Raw genomic sequence first — 17,444 nt, forward strand, 5'->3', positions numbered from 1 at the left:
TCCCTTCCCCTGTGTTCATCTTATTTCTTAAATTCCACATGTGAACGTCAGCTTCTGATAGCCTTTTTGCTTCCTTCTTTCTACTTCCTCTCAGTTTGTTTTTTACATCTTTTTGTAGCATCTTCGTTTTGTATTTTATTGATGTTAAACCTTTCTTCTTTCCTAATATAGACACAGATGACTTTCAAATTTCCCTAAGTGCCTCGTCTCTGGGCCTGTGTTATTTTGAAGTCCGTGGGTTAATTTCAAAGTTTTGTGGATTCTCTAGAAATCTTCTTGTTATAGATTTCTCGTTTAATTCCATTGTGCCCAAAGAACACCCACGACATGGATTTCAGTCCTTCTTCTCCGATGGAGTATTACTTTATAACCCGTGATAGGCTCCTGCTTGGTGCATGTTCCATGTGCTTTTAAAGAAAGTGTGTATTCTACTGCTATTGGGTGGAATGTACTATAATTAAGTCGAGTTAGCTGATAGCGTTGTTAAAGTCTTTTTTATAACTACTGACCTTCCCTCTATTTGCTATATCAAAAGCTGAGAGAATTTTTGAAATTTCCAACTATTAAAAGGATTCGCGTTTATGTCTTTTAAGTTCTATCAGTTTTCACTTTATGAAATTTAAAGTTCTATTTTCCAGGGCACCTGATGATCATTACGCTTTCCTGATTAATTGAGGCTTTTATCATTATTAAATATCCCTGTGTATCATTAGTAACACTCCTGGCCCTAAAATTTAACTTAGCCACTTTTAGAACTGTTTTTCTTACAATTCATGTTCCCATGGCATCTCTTTTTCAACCCTTTTGCATTTAACCTAGCTCTGTCTCCATATTAGAGCGAGTTTCACTCTTGCCTTTTGCAGCCATCACTGAAGTGCCGGCAGCCAACATGAAGTTCAATCCCTTTGTGACTTCCGACTGGAGCAAGAACCAGAAAAGGCATTTCAGTGCACCCTCCCACATTCGCAGGAAGATTAGGCCTTCCTGTCTTTCTAAAGGGCTGAGACAGAAGTACAACCTTCGATCCATGCCCACCTGAAAGGATGATGAGGCACAGGTTGTGCCAGGACACGACAAAGGCCAGCAAACTGGCAAAATAGTCCAGGTTTACAGGAAGAAACACGTCATCTACATTGAATGAGTACAGCGTGAGAAGGCGAACGGCACGACTGTCCATTCACCCTAGCAAGGTGGCTACCACTAGACTAAAACTAGACAAAAACCACAAAACGATCGTTGAAGGTAAAGCCAAATCTCGACAAGTAGGAAAGGAAAGCTGCAAACAGGAGGAAGAAACATTGACAAGATACAGGGATAAAGTAATCTTATATAAGACTTTAAAGAAAAACTGTTAAAATGAAAAAAAAAAAAAGAGTTTCTATTCAATGGCATATTGCGGTGTCTTGCAGCTCTCCCACCTAGCAATCTCTGCCTTTTATTAGGAAAGTTTGGAACATATACAATTAGCTTAAGTATAGGTATGATTGGCTTTAACTTCATCCTCTTATTTTGAGTAGCTTTATTTCTCTTTTTCTTTCCTTCTTTCTAGCTTTCTTGCTTCGTTCCTTCCTTCTTTTATTTCCTTCTTTCCTTTATTTGTCTTTTCATTCTTTCTTTAACCCAATTCCCTCACCCCCTTATGCATAACTGAAGTATTTTTCAGTATCCCAATTTTAATCTCTATCTTGGTTTAATACTTATTCCTTTTGTTTTATATGTAAGTGGTTCCTGTAGGGATTATATTACACATAGTTAAAATTAGGCCTTTCACCTTCGATGATAAAATTTTTCTTCACGTACAAAGGAAAAACTTATATAGTATGCTTTAATTTCTACACTCCCATCTGTTTGCTTTTGTTTCCATAGACTTTATTTATATATACATTGTATCCCCCACAACGCATTGTTTTTGGTTTTCTAAACATTCAGTTAACTTTTTTTAAGATTTATTTTTTACCTGACAGAGAGAGAGAGAGAGAGAGAGAGAGAGAGCGCACGTGAGTAGGGGGAGGGGAAGAAGGAGAGGGAGAGGGAGAGAATCTCAAGTGGACTCCCTGCTGAGCAAGGCGCCCAAGGCAGGGCTCAATCTCAGGAGCCTGAGATCATGACCTGAGCCCAAATCCAGAGTCAGACACTTAACCTACTGAGCCACCCAGGTGCCCCAACATTCAGTTAATTTAACTTAATTTTATTTTAAGATTTTATTTATTTATCTGAGAGTGAGTGAGAGTGAGAGAGCACGAGTGGGGTTGAGGGGCAGGAGGAGAGAGAGAAGCAGACTCCCCGCTGAGCAGGGAGACTGACGCGGGGCTTGATCTCAGGACCACGGGATCATGACCTGAGCTGAAGGCAGACGCTTAACCCATTGAGCCAAGCAGGCACCCCAACATTCAGTTAACTTTTAAAGAAAGTTTTTGAAAAGTAAAATAATTAACCCTCCCTATATTTACCATGTCTATAGCTATTCATTCATTTGTGTTCATCTGGGTTGACATTTGGTATGGTTTTCCTTAATCCTAAAAGAATGTATTCAATATTTTCTGTAGCGCAGTACACTACTGTTCAATTCTAATAATTTTTTGGTTGAAAAAAACTTTTTTGCCATTAGTTCCTTAATTGTATTTTTAAATTCAGTGATGTAGACTTCTTCTGGACCTCCAGCTCCAGAGATTTGAACACATGTATAGATTCTTGTAGCCACCATCACAATATGTATTCAGAACACTTCTATAGCCCCCAAGAAGTCCCTGGTGCTATCCCTTTGTAGTCACGCTCTTTCTCCACACCTAACCAGGGCACCACCGACTTGCTCTCTTTTATGATAGTTTTGTCATCTCAAGAAAGTCATATAAATGGAACCGTTTAAAAAGTAACCCTCTGGGGTGCCTGGTTGGCTTAGTCGGTTAAGCGTCTGCCTTCGGCTCAGGTCATGATCCCAGGGTCCTGGGATGGAGTCCTGCACTGGGCTCCCTGCTCAGCCAGGAGTCTGCTTCTCGCTCTCCCTCTGCCCTGCTCGTGCTCTCTCTCTCTCTCTCAGTCTCTCTCTCTCTCAAATAAATAAATGAGATCTTTAAAAAATAAAATAAAATAAAATGTAACCTTCTGAGCCTGGCTTCTATCAGGAAGCGCAATGCTTTTGAGTTTCATCCAAATTGTTGACTGTATCTATACTTCATTCCTTTAGACCACTGAATAGTATTTAATTGTCTGGAAAGAATACACTTTGTTGCAGGATATTTGGGCTGTTTCTAGTTTGGGGTGGTTATGAACAGAGCTGCTACAAACATTCACTTACAGGTTTTCGTATGAACTCAAGTTGAAATTTCTCTAGGAGTAATACTGCAGGGTGAGATTGCTAGGTCATATGGGCAAGTATATGTTTAACTTTATAAAAAGCAATAACATAGTTTTCCAAAGTGGTTGTACCACCTTACATTCCCTTCGGCAACATGTGGTGAACCCAGTTGTTGCCCACCCTCAACACCATTTGATATTGTCACGTGTTTGTGGGATTTTTTTTGTTTTTTTTGCTTGCTTGCTTTTTCTAATTTCAGCAATTTTAATATAGGAATACTGCTATCTCACCATAGTTTTAATTTGCATTGCCTGAGAGCCAGTGAGTGTGCTCATCTGTTCATGTGCTCAATTGCCACCTATATATCCTTTTTATTGATGTATCTCTTCAAATATTTTTTCCATTATTTTCTTACTGTTGAGTTTTGGCAGTTCCTCATCTACTCTGGATACAAGCCCTCTGTTGTTTAGGTAATTGTAAATACATTCTCCCATCCTGAGATTTTTCTCCTCAAACCCTTAACAGCATTTTTCACAGAAAGAAAACGAGGCTGGGTGGGGGGATGGAGGTGGCGCGGTGGTGGCAGGGTGGAGTTGTTCTACCTAGAACATCTTTCTCAAACCCAGGTCAAAGATTTTGTCGTTTCCTTCTAAAAGTTTGACAGTTTCATATTCTTGATTTCCATCTAAGATTTCTTTTTAGTGAGTTCTAGTATAAGATGTGAGATCCTTTTTCTTTTAGATGGAGATCCAGTTTTTTTCCACACATTTGTTGAAAAGTTCTAAATGCAGGTAATGTGATTCCTCCACATTTTTTTTTCATACTTTTTTGGCTATTCTTTTTGTTTGTGTGTTTGTTTTTAGGTTCCACATAAGCTTTAGGATCGGCTTGTCTATGTCTACAACAAATCCTGCTGCCGGGATTTTCATTGGAATTACAGTAAGTCCAGAGATCAACTTCAGAAGAATTGACATCTTTGCTATGTTAAATATTCTAATCTATGACCATGGTATGTTCCTCCATTTATTTAGGTCTTCTTTTGTTTGGTTTTCCAGCGTTTTGCTGTTTTTAGTATATAAATACCCGGCATCACTTGTTAGATTCACATCCAAGAACTGACTTTCTTTTTTGAGTGGTAAATTTCTTTTTCCAACACTTCTTTGCTAGTGTATAGAAATGTGGTTGATTTTTTTGTGTTTTAGTCTTGTATCCTGCACTCTAGATGAATTGCTTTATTAGTTCTAGGACGTTTTTGTATAGCTGTACGATTTCAACAGAGACAATCAGGTTGCGAATAGGGGCCATTTTGATTTATTTGATTTTTTTATTTTTTTAAAGATCTTATTTACTGACTTGAGATAGAGAGCGAGAGCTAAGGAGAGGAGGAGCGGGGCGGGGTGGGGGGTGGGCGGAGAGGGGCAGAGGGAGAGGGAAAAAGAGACTCCCTGCTGAGCACAGAGCCCTGACCTGGGGTCTATCCCAGGACCCTGAGATCATGGGCTGAGCCGAAGGCACGTGCTTAGCCAACTGAGCCTCCCAGGTGCCCGCCGTTTTGATGTAATCTCCTGATGCGTGCCACCCCGTGGATGAATATCCAAAGCATTGAAGCAGAGAAATAGAAGGCAGGCCGACACGGAAGATTACATACTGCATGTTTATGTGTGTAACGGACTGTAGGGGAGAGAATTCTAATCCATGGTGATATAGAGGGAAGGTCAGTGGTGGCCTAAGGCTGGATGTGGATGGTAGGAAGTCACTGGGAAGGGGTGCAAGGGAACACCACTAGATGGTGAACCTGTTCTTTGTCTTGATTAGGGTGGGAGTGACATGGATGGTAGCATTTGTCAAAGTCCATGGAACTGTCCACCCAAATGGGCATTATTTTGCTTGTAAATTAAACCTCAGTAAAGCGGATAAAGAGAACCCTGCTGTTAGGTTGGTTTGGAGGAGCTCAGGTGGCTAAACGGCCAAACAGACACCTGTGATAATGGAAGCGTTCAGGGCCTTTCACCCCTGTTCAGAGGTTGTACTTGTGGGCACCAAGCAGAAGGCTCTAGCCAGGCTCTCCTCCCCACCCACCCCCGCCACCGCACAGATGAACAAGGCGCGCTTCAGAACCAGAATTTGAAACTACACTGGTTGGACTCCATCTCCTGGGAAACGTCCTTCTGCATTGATTTTTGCTCTTACCTTTGCCCCCACTGCACTCCAACCTTGTGCCTTGTGCCCCTTTTTCAGGTGGAGGGGGAAAAAAGCAAGAGGAGGAGATTTGAGAGGGTGGCCTGATCGTAGGGGTCCTCCACGGTGTCCCTGTTCCAGTGGCTAGGACCCCAAAGTTTCCTAGACAGCTTCAGAGACAGGCTAAAGCCTAGTTAGCAACTGCAGCTCTTCCGCAAGGCACATGTTTATCCAGCTCTCAGGCATCTCAGATTCCTGGCTAAAGGCAATGGGCTGGTGGTAGTAGAGCTCCACCTTTCCGTTTCCTCCCTCTCTGCTTTCAGAAGGCTCACTTTCACCTAGAACCTGTCTCTGACATCCCCTCCCTCGAGGCAGCGTGAGGAAGCAACATGCTGTAATTCTCTAATGTTTCCCCAAGGCCATGTACAAATTCAGACTTCCACGGACACTGTAGGGGAGTTGCTTTGTTCCGTATCCTCCTCAACTCTAGCCCCACTGTCTTTGTAATTTTCTTCTTTCCTGTGGTCATTGGGTATGCACGCTGCTTTTCCTTTCTGCAGTTCTGCAACCCGTAGACATGTCAACTACCACAAAATAAAATTGCATGTATTGGCTGAACCATAGACCAAGGCAGGAAGCCTGGCAAGGGACTGTTGTGTCACCTTCAGGTGTGACAGCCCGTTTCTGACGTGGATGCTGAAGTGCTGGCATCTTGGGAAACTGTGAGGCTGTGAGGGAAGCGTTCAAAGTCATATTTGAAGCGTACGATGTCCTGCAGGTTTGTATCATTTCTATGATGTTGGTTTCCAAATAAAGGGCACTTGTAATATGGAGTCATCCCAAGTTGAAACCCGGGGAACTTGAGAACTTGACATTGGTCAAGTCACTTCCTCTGCCTGGTCCTCAGTCTCCTCACTGGAAAAGGGGATGGGGCTTGGGGTGCTACTAGATTTCCGATAACTTCCAATCTCTACTGCTCGGTACTGTCTTTGGGACCGTGAGGCAAGCAGGGTAAGTAACCCTAACTGCACAGATGAGGGGATGGAGGCTCTGAGAGGTGAAGTGACCTGCCCGAGGTCACGGGGCTCAGAGGGTCAGGGAGGGGTGTCAACCTCAGGTGCTTTCCAGAGGACCCCCACCTCAGACACGCATAGAGTGGGGGAGGGGCACATGCACCTGTCATTCTCCCACTGCTTTACCCACTTCCTACCTTCTTTCATGCGCAGGCCACGCCAGCTGCGCCCAGCCGCCCTGGGAGCTGGGCCAGGCAGTGCTGGGTACATGCTCTTACCCCTGTTACTCAGCGAGGAAACTTGAGGCCCAGAGAGATGCTGTGACTGGGAAAGCAGACCCACAGGACCTCAGAGCTGGGGCACCTTCAGAGTATATCTATCTAGCCCAATCCTGTGCTGTGACAGGTGGGAACTCTGAGGGCCAGAGGGAGAAAAGGCTGGGCCAAGGTCACTTGCCCAGGTGGTGGCAGAGCTAGGACAGAGACCTCAGGCAAGTCACTTCCCTTCTCCGGGTCCATTTTGCCACGTGTGCCATGGGGAACAGTAGCCCCCGCAGAGTATCAGCGAGGATGGAATGAGGTCTTGCACCCAGAGAACCGGGCCCCAGGGCCTGACAAAGAGGAGGAGGAGGAGGAGCGGGATGGATGCCCAGGATACCGCCAAACCTGATGTCTTAGGAGGCTGGGAGGGTGGTGGGAGTCTTGAAAGCCCAGGATGAGCCTTGGGGGCAGGGAAGCCATGAGGGGTTTGGATCTGGCCCGGTGAAGGGAGATGGGAAGTGGTAAGGGCAGCCTGGCTGGGGGAGGGTGGCTATTGTTGGAGAGTGGTGAGAGATGGGGGTGTCGCTCTCACGACACTGTGAGCCCCTCCGAGGCAGTGGGAGCCGGCTGCGGTGGGCAGAGCATGCATTTAGCCTTGAAGGGTCTTGGGTTGGGGTCCCAGGAAGGACACCTGCCTTGGTGTCACGTTTGCCCTGTGAGGGAGCAGGCGGGCAGCCTCCCAGGTGACCTGCCTGCCAGTCAGTCTGTCAGCATTCCCCTGGGCGCTCCTTCCTCCCTGTCCCAGAGGCCACCCCACTGCTTTCTTCCTCCCCGCCCACCCTGCTCTCAACTACCCGTTGAGTAGTGCAGAGTGCGGCTCCAACTCTGGGGAAGCCCGCCACCCCCACCCCCCCATCCCCCCACCCCCCACCTGGATAGGCCAGCCAGGGGAAAGGAGGATGGAAGAGGGGAGTGTTGCAAGCCCACAGGCCTGGGGAGGTGGCACCCTCACCAGCACCCTGTCTGTCTCTGAGAGCTGCTTTCTCCTCCTTTCCAGATGAGAGGCCGTATCTCAGGTGTCCTCTGCACCCAGTGCTCAAACTCCTGCCCGTGGCCTTGGGTGAGTGGCTGCACCCTCATCCATGGAAAGGCCTGTGCCTGCTGTGGGCACCAGCAGGGTCCTGGGAGGTTCCCAGGGTGAGAGGACCAGAAAAGTCTCGAATCATTCGTCACCGCAGGACTGGGCTCCCAGGCATCCTTCATCCCTCTCACATCCCAGACCATGCGTCAGTAAAGCCAAAGTGAAGGGGACTCAAATTCTGTCGGAATCACGGTGTCCTCGTGGCCAAGCAGGGACCCAGCCGCCGGGCAGGCAGAAACCACAGCAGTGGCCGGCAAGGCAGAAACCCACCTGAAGCCCGACTTTAGGGGGAGGAAACCTTACACAGTTAGCTTCCTGGGGGTGTGACCTATGCAGTCCCACAGGACCCTGTGCGCGGAGGGGCTGCACACCTAGTTCAAGCCCAAGCCGTGGCTCTCTCGGAATTCTTCATCATTTTTGAGCAAGGGGGCCCACGTTTTTCATTCTTCACTGGGCCTGTGAAATCATGGGCCTGGATCTGGGTCAGGAGCCCAGTCTGGGGGAGAGAAGGGAACCTCTTCTCGGGGAAAAGAGGCAGTGGGGTGCAGGGGCCCTTACCCGATTCACTCCTACTTCTTAACCTGGAGCCTCGTCCTCCCAAGTGTGGACATCACTGAGGGAGCCGACAGAGCTCCGGACACTGTCCCAGCCTGCCACTGAGCCCTTCCCAGGCATCTCTGCTCTCACTGCCATCCGCTGGAGGAATTGCAGTCCCAGCCCCACTCCTGCAGGGACCACCCGGCCCTTGAAGACACCAGGACATAGGCCCGGGCCTTGGCTTCACGGGGAGGGCCCTGTTCCCAGTGAAGAAGAGCTCCGGAGCCCACCAACAGGCCTCGGGTCAGGGTCTCAGGCTATCGAGGTCTGTTTTCATTGAACCTACTCTGTGGGCAATAATGGCTCCTCCTTCAACCTGCTGGAGGGGTGAGAATGTCGCCGAGGCCTATCTCATTGTCCTTGAGGCTCCATCTGAGGGAGGGATGAGGTGCTGAAGTTGTGTGGAGGAGGAGGGAAGGGCTCCAAGATGGCGCCTCCAAAGATGGGGTGGAGGAGGTGGGTCTTGGTGGATGTCTGTGGACCCTGTTCCTTGGTGGGAGGGACAGTGGCACCAACCCACAGCCTTCCACGCCATCCCTTTTCCTGCCACCGCCCCCACCACTGGCGTCTTAACTGCGGTTGTACCGTGGAGGAAATCATGTCACTATGTGGACAGGAGCCTCTCGAAACTCATGGCCTGGACACTCAGCTGACACCTCTCCACATCTTCTCGGCACCCTCCCCACACCTGCTGCCTTCCAGGCAGAGACAGGCAGTGTCTATGTCGGAGCCCCCAGCCACGTGCCGCTCAGAGCACCACGTGCACAGGTACGTGCGCAAATAAAGGAGGAAACGTCCCAAGTAATTTTGCAACTTTACTGTAACACTGATACCAAAAACATGAAAACACGACAAAAGCGCACAACAAAAGCACACAACAAAAGCAGGAAGGGCAAAGAGAGCTTCATCTTGCATGCCATCTTGGATGGGCAGGTAGAAGCTGCCTGGAGTGCTGTGTGAAGGAGGGATCCGAGGAGGCACTCCGGCTTGGTGAGGGACGGCCGCGGTTCATCAGCGTTGTCTGTAACACAAGACACAAAAGCAGAACTATCAGTAGACATGAGACGGGGGGGTGAGGGGGGGGAGACACGAAGAAACAAACAAGTGTCTCTCACAACTCCTTGTTCCCCCACTGCACCACCCAGGCCTGCCCCCGACTTGACTTCTCACAGCCCCTTCCCGCCCCCTCCCTCGGAGTTTCAGGTATCCACTGCAAATCTCACTGGATCCAGGAGAAGAAGTTGGCACTCGTTCTGGCGGCATTTCTGGTCCGGATGGTGGAGCTGGTGCTGGGCCCATCTAGAATGCTGGTGCTGGCCCCACCGTTGGTGCCACTGCTGACGCCAGCTCTCCACGTGGCCCTCCGGTTGGCACGGTTGCTATTCAGAATGTACTGATGGTATCTGGCCCAGAAAGCGAAGGGGATCCTGGCCCAGGCGTCGCCAAAATCTCCATCCTCATCCCAGGTCAGGAGCTCCACCTGTATGTCATCCCAGCTCCAGCGTCCAATCAGAGCTTCATCCCCGATGTTCATCTGGGCTCTCATCTGGGCCCTGGCATGTTCCTCAGCCATATCCACATCCATCGTCTTGAAAGCATCATCCACAGCCTCCAAGAAATGAGCCTTCCACTCCCGGGGGTCTCGGTTCTGATTCTGCAGTGGGGTAACAGACACCATGCGGCACAGCTACCCCACGTTCACGGAGCACCTGCTTCCTGCCGTACACCCTCCCGTGGGCTGGGCGTGGTCACGAGGCAAGTCGAGGCCACTGGAATCCGACTCTCCTATGACTCCGTACCAGCCCTGGGGCCTCACCCCATCCCTCACACTTACTGCACCTGTGAACTTGGGTAAGTGACCTACTTAGGAACCTGTCCGGATCCTCACTGGACCAACAGCCTGAGGGGGAGGCCGTAGCCAAGAAACAGAGAGGGTATGGCAAGCACCAAACTCCCACCCCACCGCCCGGCCCCAAACAGAGGCTCCCCTGTTACCTGGGCGATGAATCTCAGCACCCTCATCTTGCTGGTCTCGTGGCGGGCTCGCAGGCCCCAGAGGAATTCATACTCGGGTGGGCTGCTATTGGGGATCTTCTTGTATTCCAGGTACCTCAGTGCAAGAGGAAGAGAAACGTTTGCTTCCAGCCAGGCAGACCTGTCGTCGCACCAGGGGCTCCCGGGTAGGCCCTTCCCAGCCCGGATACTGCAGCCCAGCTCCTGCGGGAGGACTGTCCCGGCCCTCCGGCCCTCCGGCCCATGCCTCACTCCCACGCTCACTCCCAGGGTTTCTGCCTCCAGGACTGAGGCCTACAAAGCCTCAGGCCGCTGGTCCTGCCCAGAAGAAGCCACGTGGAGGTGCGGGGTGGGACACGTGTCAGGTATCTGTTCGTAGGAAGGCCACAAGTTTCACGCCCCTTGTCACAATGAACCCAGATCCCCCTTGGATTGTGTTGTAAACCCAGGAGCCATTGCTTCAGGCCCCCTGCTATGAGCACACTCCATCACAGGCTCCCGTCCACCGCCTGGCAGAACCCTGGGACAGTCCGCCATAGAAGAGGATCGGAAAGGGGAGAAAAGCGGCACACTCCGTGCGTACTCCCCACTTTGCGTGTGCGCGCATGCGCGTGTCTGGGCCAGTCTGTTGTGCCTGTGTGAGCGCACGCGTGTGTTCTCCGAGGACCGAGGACAGGCTGGGCCTGACTGGAAAGTTAGGAGGGCTGGGCTCCGGGACCAAATGGGCCCCTTACCAGCCGGGGCCGTACTCAAGACTTCTACTCTCTGAGCCCCAGGTTCCCGGGATGTAAAGCGGGAGACATTCTCCAGCCGCCTACAGGGCAGGTACCAAATGGCACGGTGGTTCCAATACACCCTGCGCCGTGTCCTCTGCCGACTTCAACTCCCCTTCCCCAAGGCTGCGCTGGAATTCCACTCCCCGCCAACACTCATGTACCCCGCCCAACCCCCACACCAGAGACACCTATCCCTCTGGCTCTAAGATCTGGCATGGGGAATGGCTTGCTCAGCCACATCAGCCCACGAGGAGTGCACGAGTGTGAGACGAAGTTAACTTGGCCACTACTTACTTCTGCTTCACGAAGTCCTCCGTAATGAGCTTCCTCAGATCTCCAAGGAATGGGTGCCTCACCCTGAGGGCCAGGAAAGGAATCCATGACTATACACAGGGGCGGTGCCCGGAGGTGGGCAGGAGCACTCCCTAGCAGGATGGACAGCTTCCCAGACTGTGTGTGTGTGTGTGGGGGGGCATCCCCATGGAGGCCTGGGGTGGCAGCAGGGGCCACAGGGCCACATGTCAGGGATGCCCTAGGCAAGGGTGTGATCGGAACCCCTAATTCTGATGGGTTCTCTTGGGTCCCATCTGGGGACAGAGAGGGGACATGGAGCAGAGAGGGGCTGAGAGTTCAGGACCATTTCCCCATGCACCCCGGTGGGACCCTCTGCGCTCTACCCAGGCCAGGAGGTCCACTCCCCTGCACTAGGCCCCCAGGCTAATCCCACCCCGGGGCCATCGGTGCCCAAGGACAACACCGAGGGGCGGGAGCCGAGAGCCCAATCCTACCCAGGGCGCAGTCCCATCTTGCGTAGTGCCTCCCAGAGGACAGCTGTGAGGGGAGAAGAGCCACAAGAATTTAGCACACGAAGCTGGGACTGTGGGCAACCCCCCAGCTGCGGGTCCAGCCACTCACCCTCGCTGGCACAGTTGCCATTCATGAAAATGACTCCCAGAATCACCAAGAGGAGGCTCAGCCTGGGAGTGTCCTTGGTCCTGAAGGTGTAGGAAGAGGGATCCTGTCCAGCAGCCATTTGCCCGAGGGACTAGGGCTGGCTCACCCAACTAGCTCTTCCCGGATGGCTGGGCTACCAGGCGGTTCTTCCCACTCTACATCTGGCTTGCTCTCTCATGCAGACCATTCATTCCTCTGTCTGAGACTGAATCGCTTCACGCCTCAAATGTGGATGCGAACACTCCCTCCCAGAGTTCCGGCCAGGATGGGGTCAGACGGGGAGCCACCACTTGGCAACAGTGTGTCCGGAGGCACATCCAGACCTTCCCTGCCCTTTGAGCGTCGGGAGTTACACTGGATGGGAAGCTTCCTTCCCCCAGGATCACTCTGCCAAGCCCAGGCCAGGCGCGTAGCAGGAGGAGGCAGGCAACAAGGAGCCTGCTTTCCTAGGAAGATGGGGCGGGGAGGTGGCAGCGGGGCGAGGGGGGTGGACGTGGGGGTCCTGAGAGCAGCAAGGCTTCACCCCAGGCCACTTCCCCTTTCATCCCCTAATCACTGGGCACCACTACCTGTGGGTGGGAGCCGTTGCCAGGCACCAAAGCCCTGTTTTCCCGTTTCTCTGAGGGGACGGGGAGGGGGAGGCACCAGTGAGGAAGGCCACAACCCTCCTGCCCTTTCTTACTTTCCCAGGAGGCGAGCTGAGGAATCCCGTGTGCACACGAGAATGTACAGGTGTTCTTCCTTGTCAATTTCCTTCAAATGGATCCCAAACTTCTACGTGGGGGAGGAAACAACATGAGAGCAGAAACCCACACTGCCTGCCCTGCAGGCAGTCCCTCAGTTCCCCGTTAGAAGTTTCCCTCAGCAGGGACGCCGAAGTTATGGGGAAGGCTCGAGAAGAGAGGCTGCAGAGGAACTGCCCTGTGGGAGCTCTGGCACTGGCCAAAGCAGTAGGACCCACTTCAGGAGACCAGGGACACTGAAGGAATCTGAGGGAGAGGAACCCTCCGGGGAAGCAAGTACGCAGTGGACGCTCCCAGGAGGAGAAGCTAGGGAAGCCTTCCCAGAGCAGGTAGTACCGAAAGGGGGCCTCAAGGGGCTGCAGGGCTCAAGGCTTCCCTGCAGCTCTTGTACCACAGTGAGCTGCCTGGGCACTTGCCCACCTTCTCCAGAGTATATGTTGCTCGTTCAATGATCTCAGGGAAATGTTCGTCGTATTCCCGGATGACGTCCTTCATCATGTCTGCAAGAGGCGAGAGAGGTGGAGAGAGCACCTGGGCTGAGCATGGGCCAAAGAGCTGCAGCAGCCCCTCGGTCAGCCCTGCTGAGGGGAGCACCGTCGGGACCCCCCCCCCCCCCCCCCACCCATACTGTGCCAATGGAGCGATCAGCTGGGCGTGCTCGGTGGAGACATCTGATGCCAGACGGGACAGTGGAAGGGCAGAGCTCGGGGAGGGGGCCCAGTTTGCCCACCTGAGCGCTTGATGGGGATCTTCTTGTAGTCCTTAATCATCAGATATTTCACCAACTTATTCGCCTGGAGAAGGAGGAGCACACAGGTAGATCAAGGCATGGGTGACCTCCAAGAACTGGCCCACAGGAGAGGAGAGGAGGGAGATGGGGGGGAAAGCAGGTTTCTTACCCTCTCTTGCAGAAGGGTCACGTTGCGGGGTGGCAAGCACAGTACGTGTCTTGAGGGTACCTGGGACCTCAGGGCCATTGGGGGCCGGGGAGCCACCTGAGCCCGCACCATCAATGGGGGCTGCGATGCTCTCCAGGTCGGTGGGACCGCAGAAGGCTCTCTCTCCTCCTCGCTGCTCTCATATTCGTCATCCAGGTGCTTGGACTATAGCGTGAGAGAGAGGAGAGGCCCAGGGCTACCAGGCTGGCCGAGCAAAAGTGCCCTGCACACACCTTAACCAGAGCAGGTACTTGGAAGTCAAGTAGTACAAACAGCAGATGACGTGTGCTGAGTGCTTACTACGTGCCCGGCACTGAGCCAACCTCTTCTCCCTCCAGGCTTGAGGACAGAGGCTTCGTGCAGTCAGAGCACGCTACCGCACTGTGTTGGACAAACACGCACAAGCTGAGACAAGGGGGAGAGGGGAAGGGAGGGGAGGGGGCAGAGAAGAGGACTGAGCAGAGAACGGAGGGGAGCAAGGGGGGCTGGAGATAGCAGGGAGGTCTCACCTTCTTGGTCCTCTTGCCTCCCATCCTGACCCAGGGCTCAGCACTGTGCTGAGCGGTGGCAGCTGCACCCTCGGGCTCAGGGATGCTCGGGGCCATCTTGGCCTTGGTGGCAGGGGCTGCCACAACATTCTGAGGCTCCACCCACCGAGTCTTGGCCAGAGCCTTTCCGGACTTGGTGGTCTTGGGCCGGGTGGCTGCCCCCTCCCTGGCAGGTGCTGCCGGGGGCACCCCCGAAGAGGCGGCACTGGGGCCCTCTGGGGCAGCCTCCTGGGCTGGGGCGGGTCTCTTGGGGCGTGGGAAGGCCATGCCACTGACACCTGCCGGCTGGGTGAAATCAAAGACATCGTTCTGACCCAGGAAGGCTGTCTTGGGCTGGGTGGCATCCATCTCACTAGCACAGGGAGCCTGAGCGAAAGCACAGGCGGTACTAGGGCCCTCGGTAGCGGCCTCCTGCGCCTGGGAGGCCGTCTGGGGCTGTGTGGACGTGGCCGGAGCCCCCGGGGCGGCCACCTCACTGTTGACTAGCATCTGGGAGACGTGCGGAGCAGCACGGGTTGTCTCAGGGGCGGCTGCCTGAGCCTGGGCCGCACAGGTCACGGGCTGGGTATCTTGTCCTGCAGCCGGGTCTGTGGCCACCGGGCGCTGAGCAACCACCTGATTATAGGTGGCACGGGCGGCGGCGGCGGCGGCCCTAGCAGCACGGTTGGAGGCGGCCGCGCGGGCTACGTTGGCGGCACGGGCGGCAGCCTCGTTGGCAAGTGTTTCTGGATCCAGCTGAAATGCCTCCATCAGAGTCCTAGCCAGCATAGGGTTTTCCAGTTCCCAAGGCTCATTCTGTAAGGCCAGAGAGAAGGGTAGGGGAAGGCAGACAGCTCTCCGTGCTCCCAGCGTGCTGGCCAGCCTCCTCCCTGCAGCCAGCTCCCACCACCCCCCAGACCTTCCCAAGGCCCCTTTCTCGGAGCAGGAGAGGGAAGGCTGGGGAAGCTGGGCAGTCCTTCCCCACTCAACCCTCCCTTTCATCCACCGCCCCACCCCCGTCCCCAGCAGCTTGGGCGGGGGGGGGGAGGGGGAGAAGGCCCAGGGCCAGCAGGTGGCCCACCAGGGTCCTCACCGATAAGATGCGAAGGCCTGGACCCAAGCTCCCAAAGGCTCTGAGGATACGGATGTCAAAGCTGGTGAGGGTGCCGTAGCCTCCAAAAGCACCGAATTCTTCATAGTCGTTTCCTTCAACCATCTCCTCCTCCCCGACTTCATCACTACCCTCGTCCATGTCTTCAACGTTGTAGGTTTCCGATTCCATGCGGTAGCTTCCCTCAGCCATGCTGGGGGTCCCAAGGAGAAGAGAGCTCAGCCTGGGAGGGAGGGTGAGGCCTCTTCAGGGGGAGGGGGCAGGATCCAGTGGGATCTCTCTGGAGGTGGGGCGGGGGGCGGCAATCATCAGGTTACTAGGCAGTATGAGGCGGTGGAGGGGGCGGGGGGAACACGGGGGGAGGGGGTATCAGTTGGGTTAGATTCTGTCAGAGAATCTAACAGAGCTCTAGGAGAGGGAGAGAGGTGGTCGGAGGAGACCCCGCACTTAAGGGGGAGTTTAGGATGGGCAGGCTCCCCATCTCAGCGGCTAGATTTGAATAGGGGGTGGACTGGCGGGCTTGGGTCTGAAGAGTCCCACAGGGGATGTGCACTGAGACAGGGAGAAACAAAGGGCTTTGATTTAACGATGAAAGGGGAGCAGATGACATGAGAGGGCTTAGACAACAGGAGCCCCGGAAAGCTTATGCGAAACTGAATCCAGAGACCCTCTGGCTAGGTCCGGGCGGGGGAGTTCAGCTGATTCAGGTCTGGGTTGGGCTCATACAGGAGGAGCTCCAGGGGTGGGGCGGTGGGGGCTCGGACTAGGTGAGACATGGATTGGAGCGCTAGAGGTCTCAACCCCCAGGATGGCAACTCCAGGAAGGGGGCAACGGGGTCAGCTGGTTGGGACTGATCTAGGAGTGGTTGGGGTGGGGGTAGGGCCTCCGCTCTAAGGAAGCTCAGCAGGGAGCACACGGGTCTGCTAAAGGGGTTCGGATCGCGGGCTCCGGTATAAGTAGGGCTCGGATCAGAGAGCCCTGCGTCTCCTGGCGGGAGAGGGCGGCGGGGGGTGGGGGTGGGGGAGGGTCCTACCTAGACCGTGGGTCTAATAGGGCTCGGGTTCTGAGTGCCTGGGCTTTGTTCAGATCCGGGTGTGGGGGTGGGGAGGGCGCAGCGTGCCGGGTTCCACCCGCCCTCTCCCGGTCCGGTCTGAGGCTGGATCCTTACCTTCCCTGGGGCTCCAATGGCGTCCGTCCTCAGCACCAGGAACCCCGCAGCCGCGCCCTCGCCTACTGCTGCCAGCACAGCAGCTCCGACCACCCCGCCCCTTTTCTCCGCGCACCCCCCGCGGCTGGGCAGCCTGCGCATGCGCGGACCCCTCCAGCCCGCCCGCTTTCCCAACAAAAGCCCTCTCCACCAGGTCCCCAGTGCGCATGCGATTCCGCGAGTGGGTGGGCGGGGTGGGGGGCTTTTTCTCCTTCCCGCCAGATACCCCTCACCCCTCCTCTGACCCGAGGCGCGCGCATTCACAGCCTGTGGTGCACTTGGACCACCCAATCATCTACCCTCGATCCCCGCACTTTTGCACAAATGCTTCTCTTCCCTGCCCTCCCCGTTCCCGCTAAGCTCCTCCAGTGTGGTCTGGAATACACTATGCCTGGCTTCCCCAGCATGACCCCTAGGTCACAAACACAGAGGTCTCTAGCTGGGTGTCTAACTGTATGTAACAAGGGGAATGGAAATGGCCAGAGGATGCCACTTGCCTTTGTGTTCCCCAGCACCATCCATCTCTAAGGCCCCCAGACACAATGGGAACATCTGCTTCCCCAGCTACTCTTTATGCAGCTTGGGCATCACAGCACTATCTGCGCTGGGGCTGGTCTTCCTCTCACGGCAGCCCTGGGAGGTGGATGTCAGCATCCCCATTTTACAGATCAGAAAGCTGAAGCACAGACA

At 53.8% G+C, this 17,444-nt stretch overlaps 1 protein-coding gene, 1 non-coding gene and 1 pseudogene across 2 annotated transcripts; 1 reads left to right on the forward strand and 2 right to left on the reverse strand.

Moving 5' to 3' along the window:
- The first annotated feature begins 889 nt into the window (after window positions 1-889).
- LOC110591022 lies at window positions 890-5,568 on the forward strand (annotated as a pseudogene).
- A 3,759-nt stretch (window positions 5,569-9,327) lies between these two features.
- On the reverse strand, window positions 9,328-16,797 carry LOC110587944 (melanoma-associated antigen D4). Its single transcript, XM_021698227.2, has 13 exons — window positions 16,716-16,797; window positions 15,529-15,739; window positions 14,418-15,251; window positions 13,870-14,073; window positions 13,701-13,764; window positions 13,391-13,470; window positions 12,910-13,001; window positions 12,189-12,268; window positions 12,062-12,104; window positions 11,568-11,630; window positions 10,480-10,594; window positions 9,708-10,138; window positions 9,328-9,505 (listed from the first exon to the last, which is right to left on the reverse strand). The coding sequence occupies exons 2-13, from the start codon at window positions 15,736-15,738 to the stop codon at window positions 9,496-9,498; spliced, it is 2,226 nt and encodes a 741-aa protein (XP_021553902.2). The 5' UTR covers window position 15,739; window positions 16,716-16,797; the 3' UTR covers window positions 9,328-9,495.
- On the reverse strand, window positions 10,854-10,984 carry LOC123323547. The gene has a single exon (XR_006539480.1). It is a non-coding gene; the product is annotated as a small nucleolar RNA SNORA11 (small nucleolar RNA).
- Window positions 16,798-17,444: the final 647 nt, after the last annotated feature.

Source organism: Neomonachus schauinslandi, chromosome X, assembly GCF_002201575.2.
Source record: "Neomonachus schauinslandi chromosome X, ASM220157v2, whole genome shotgun sequence".
Lineage (NCBI taxonomy): Eukaryota > Metazoa > Chordata > Mammalia > Carnivora > Phocidae > Neomonachus > Neomonachus schauinslandi.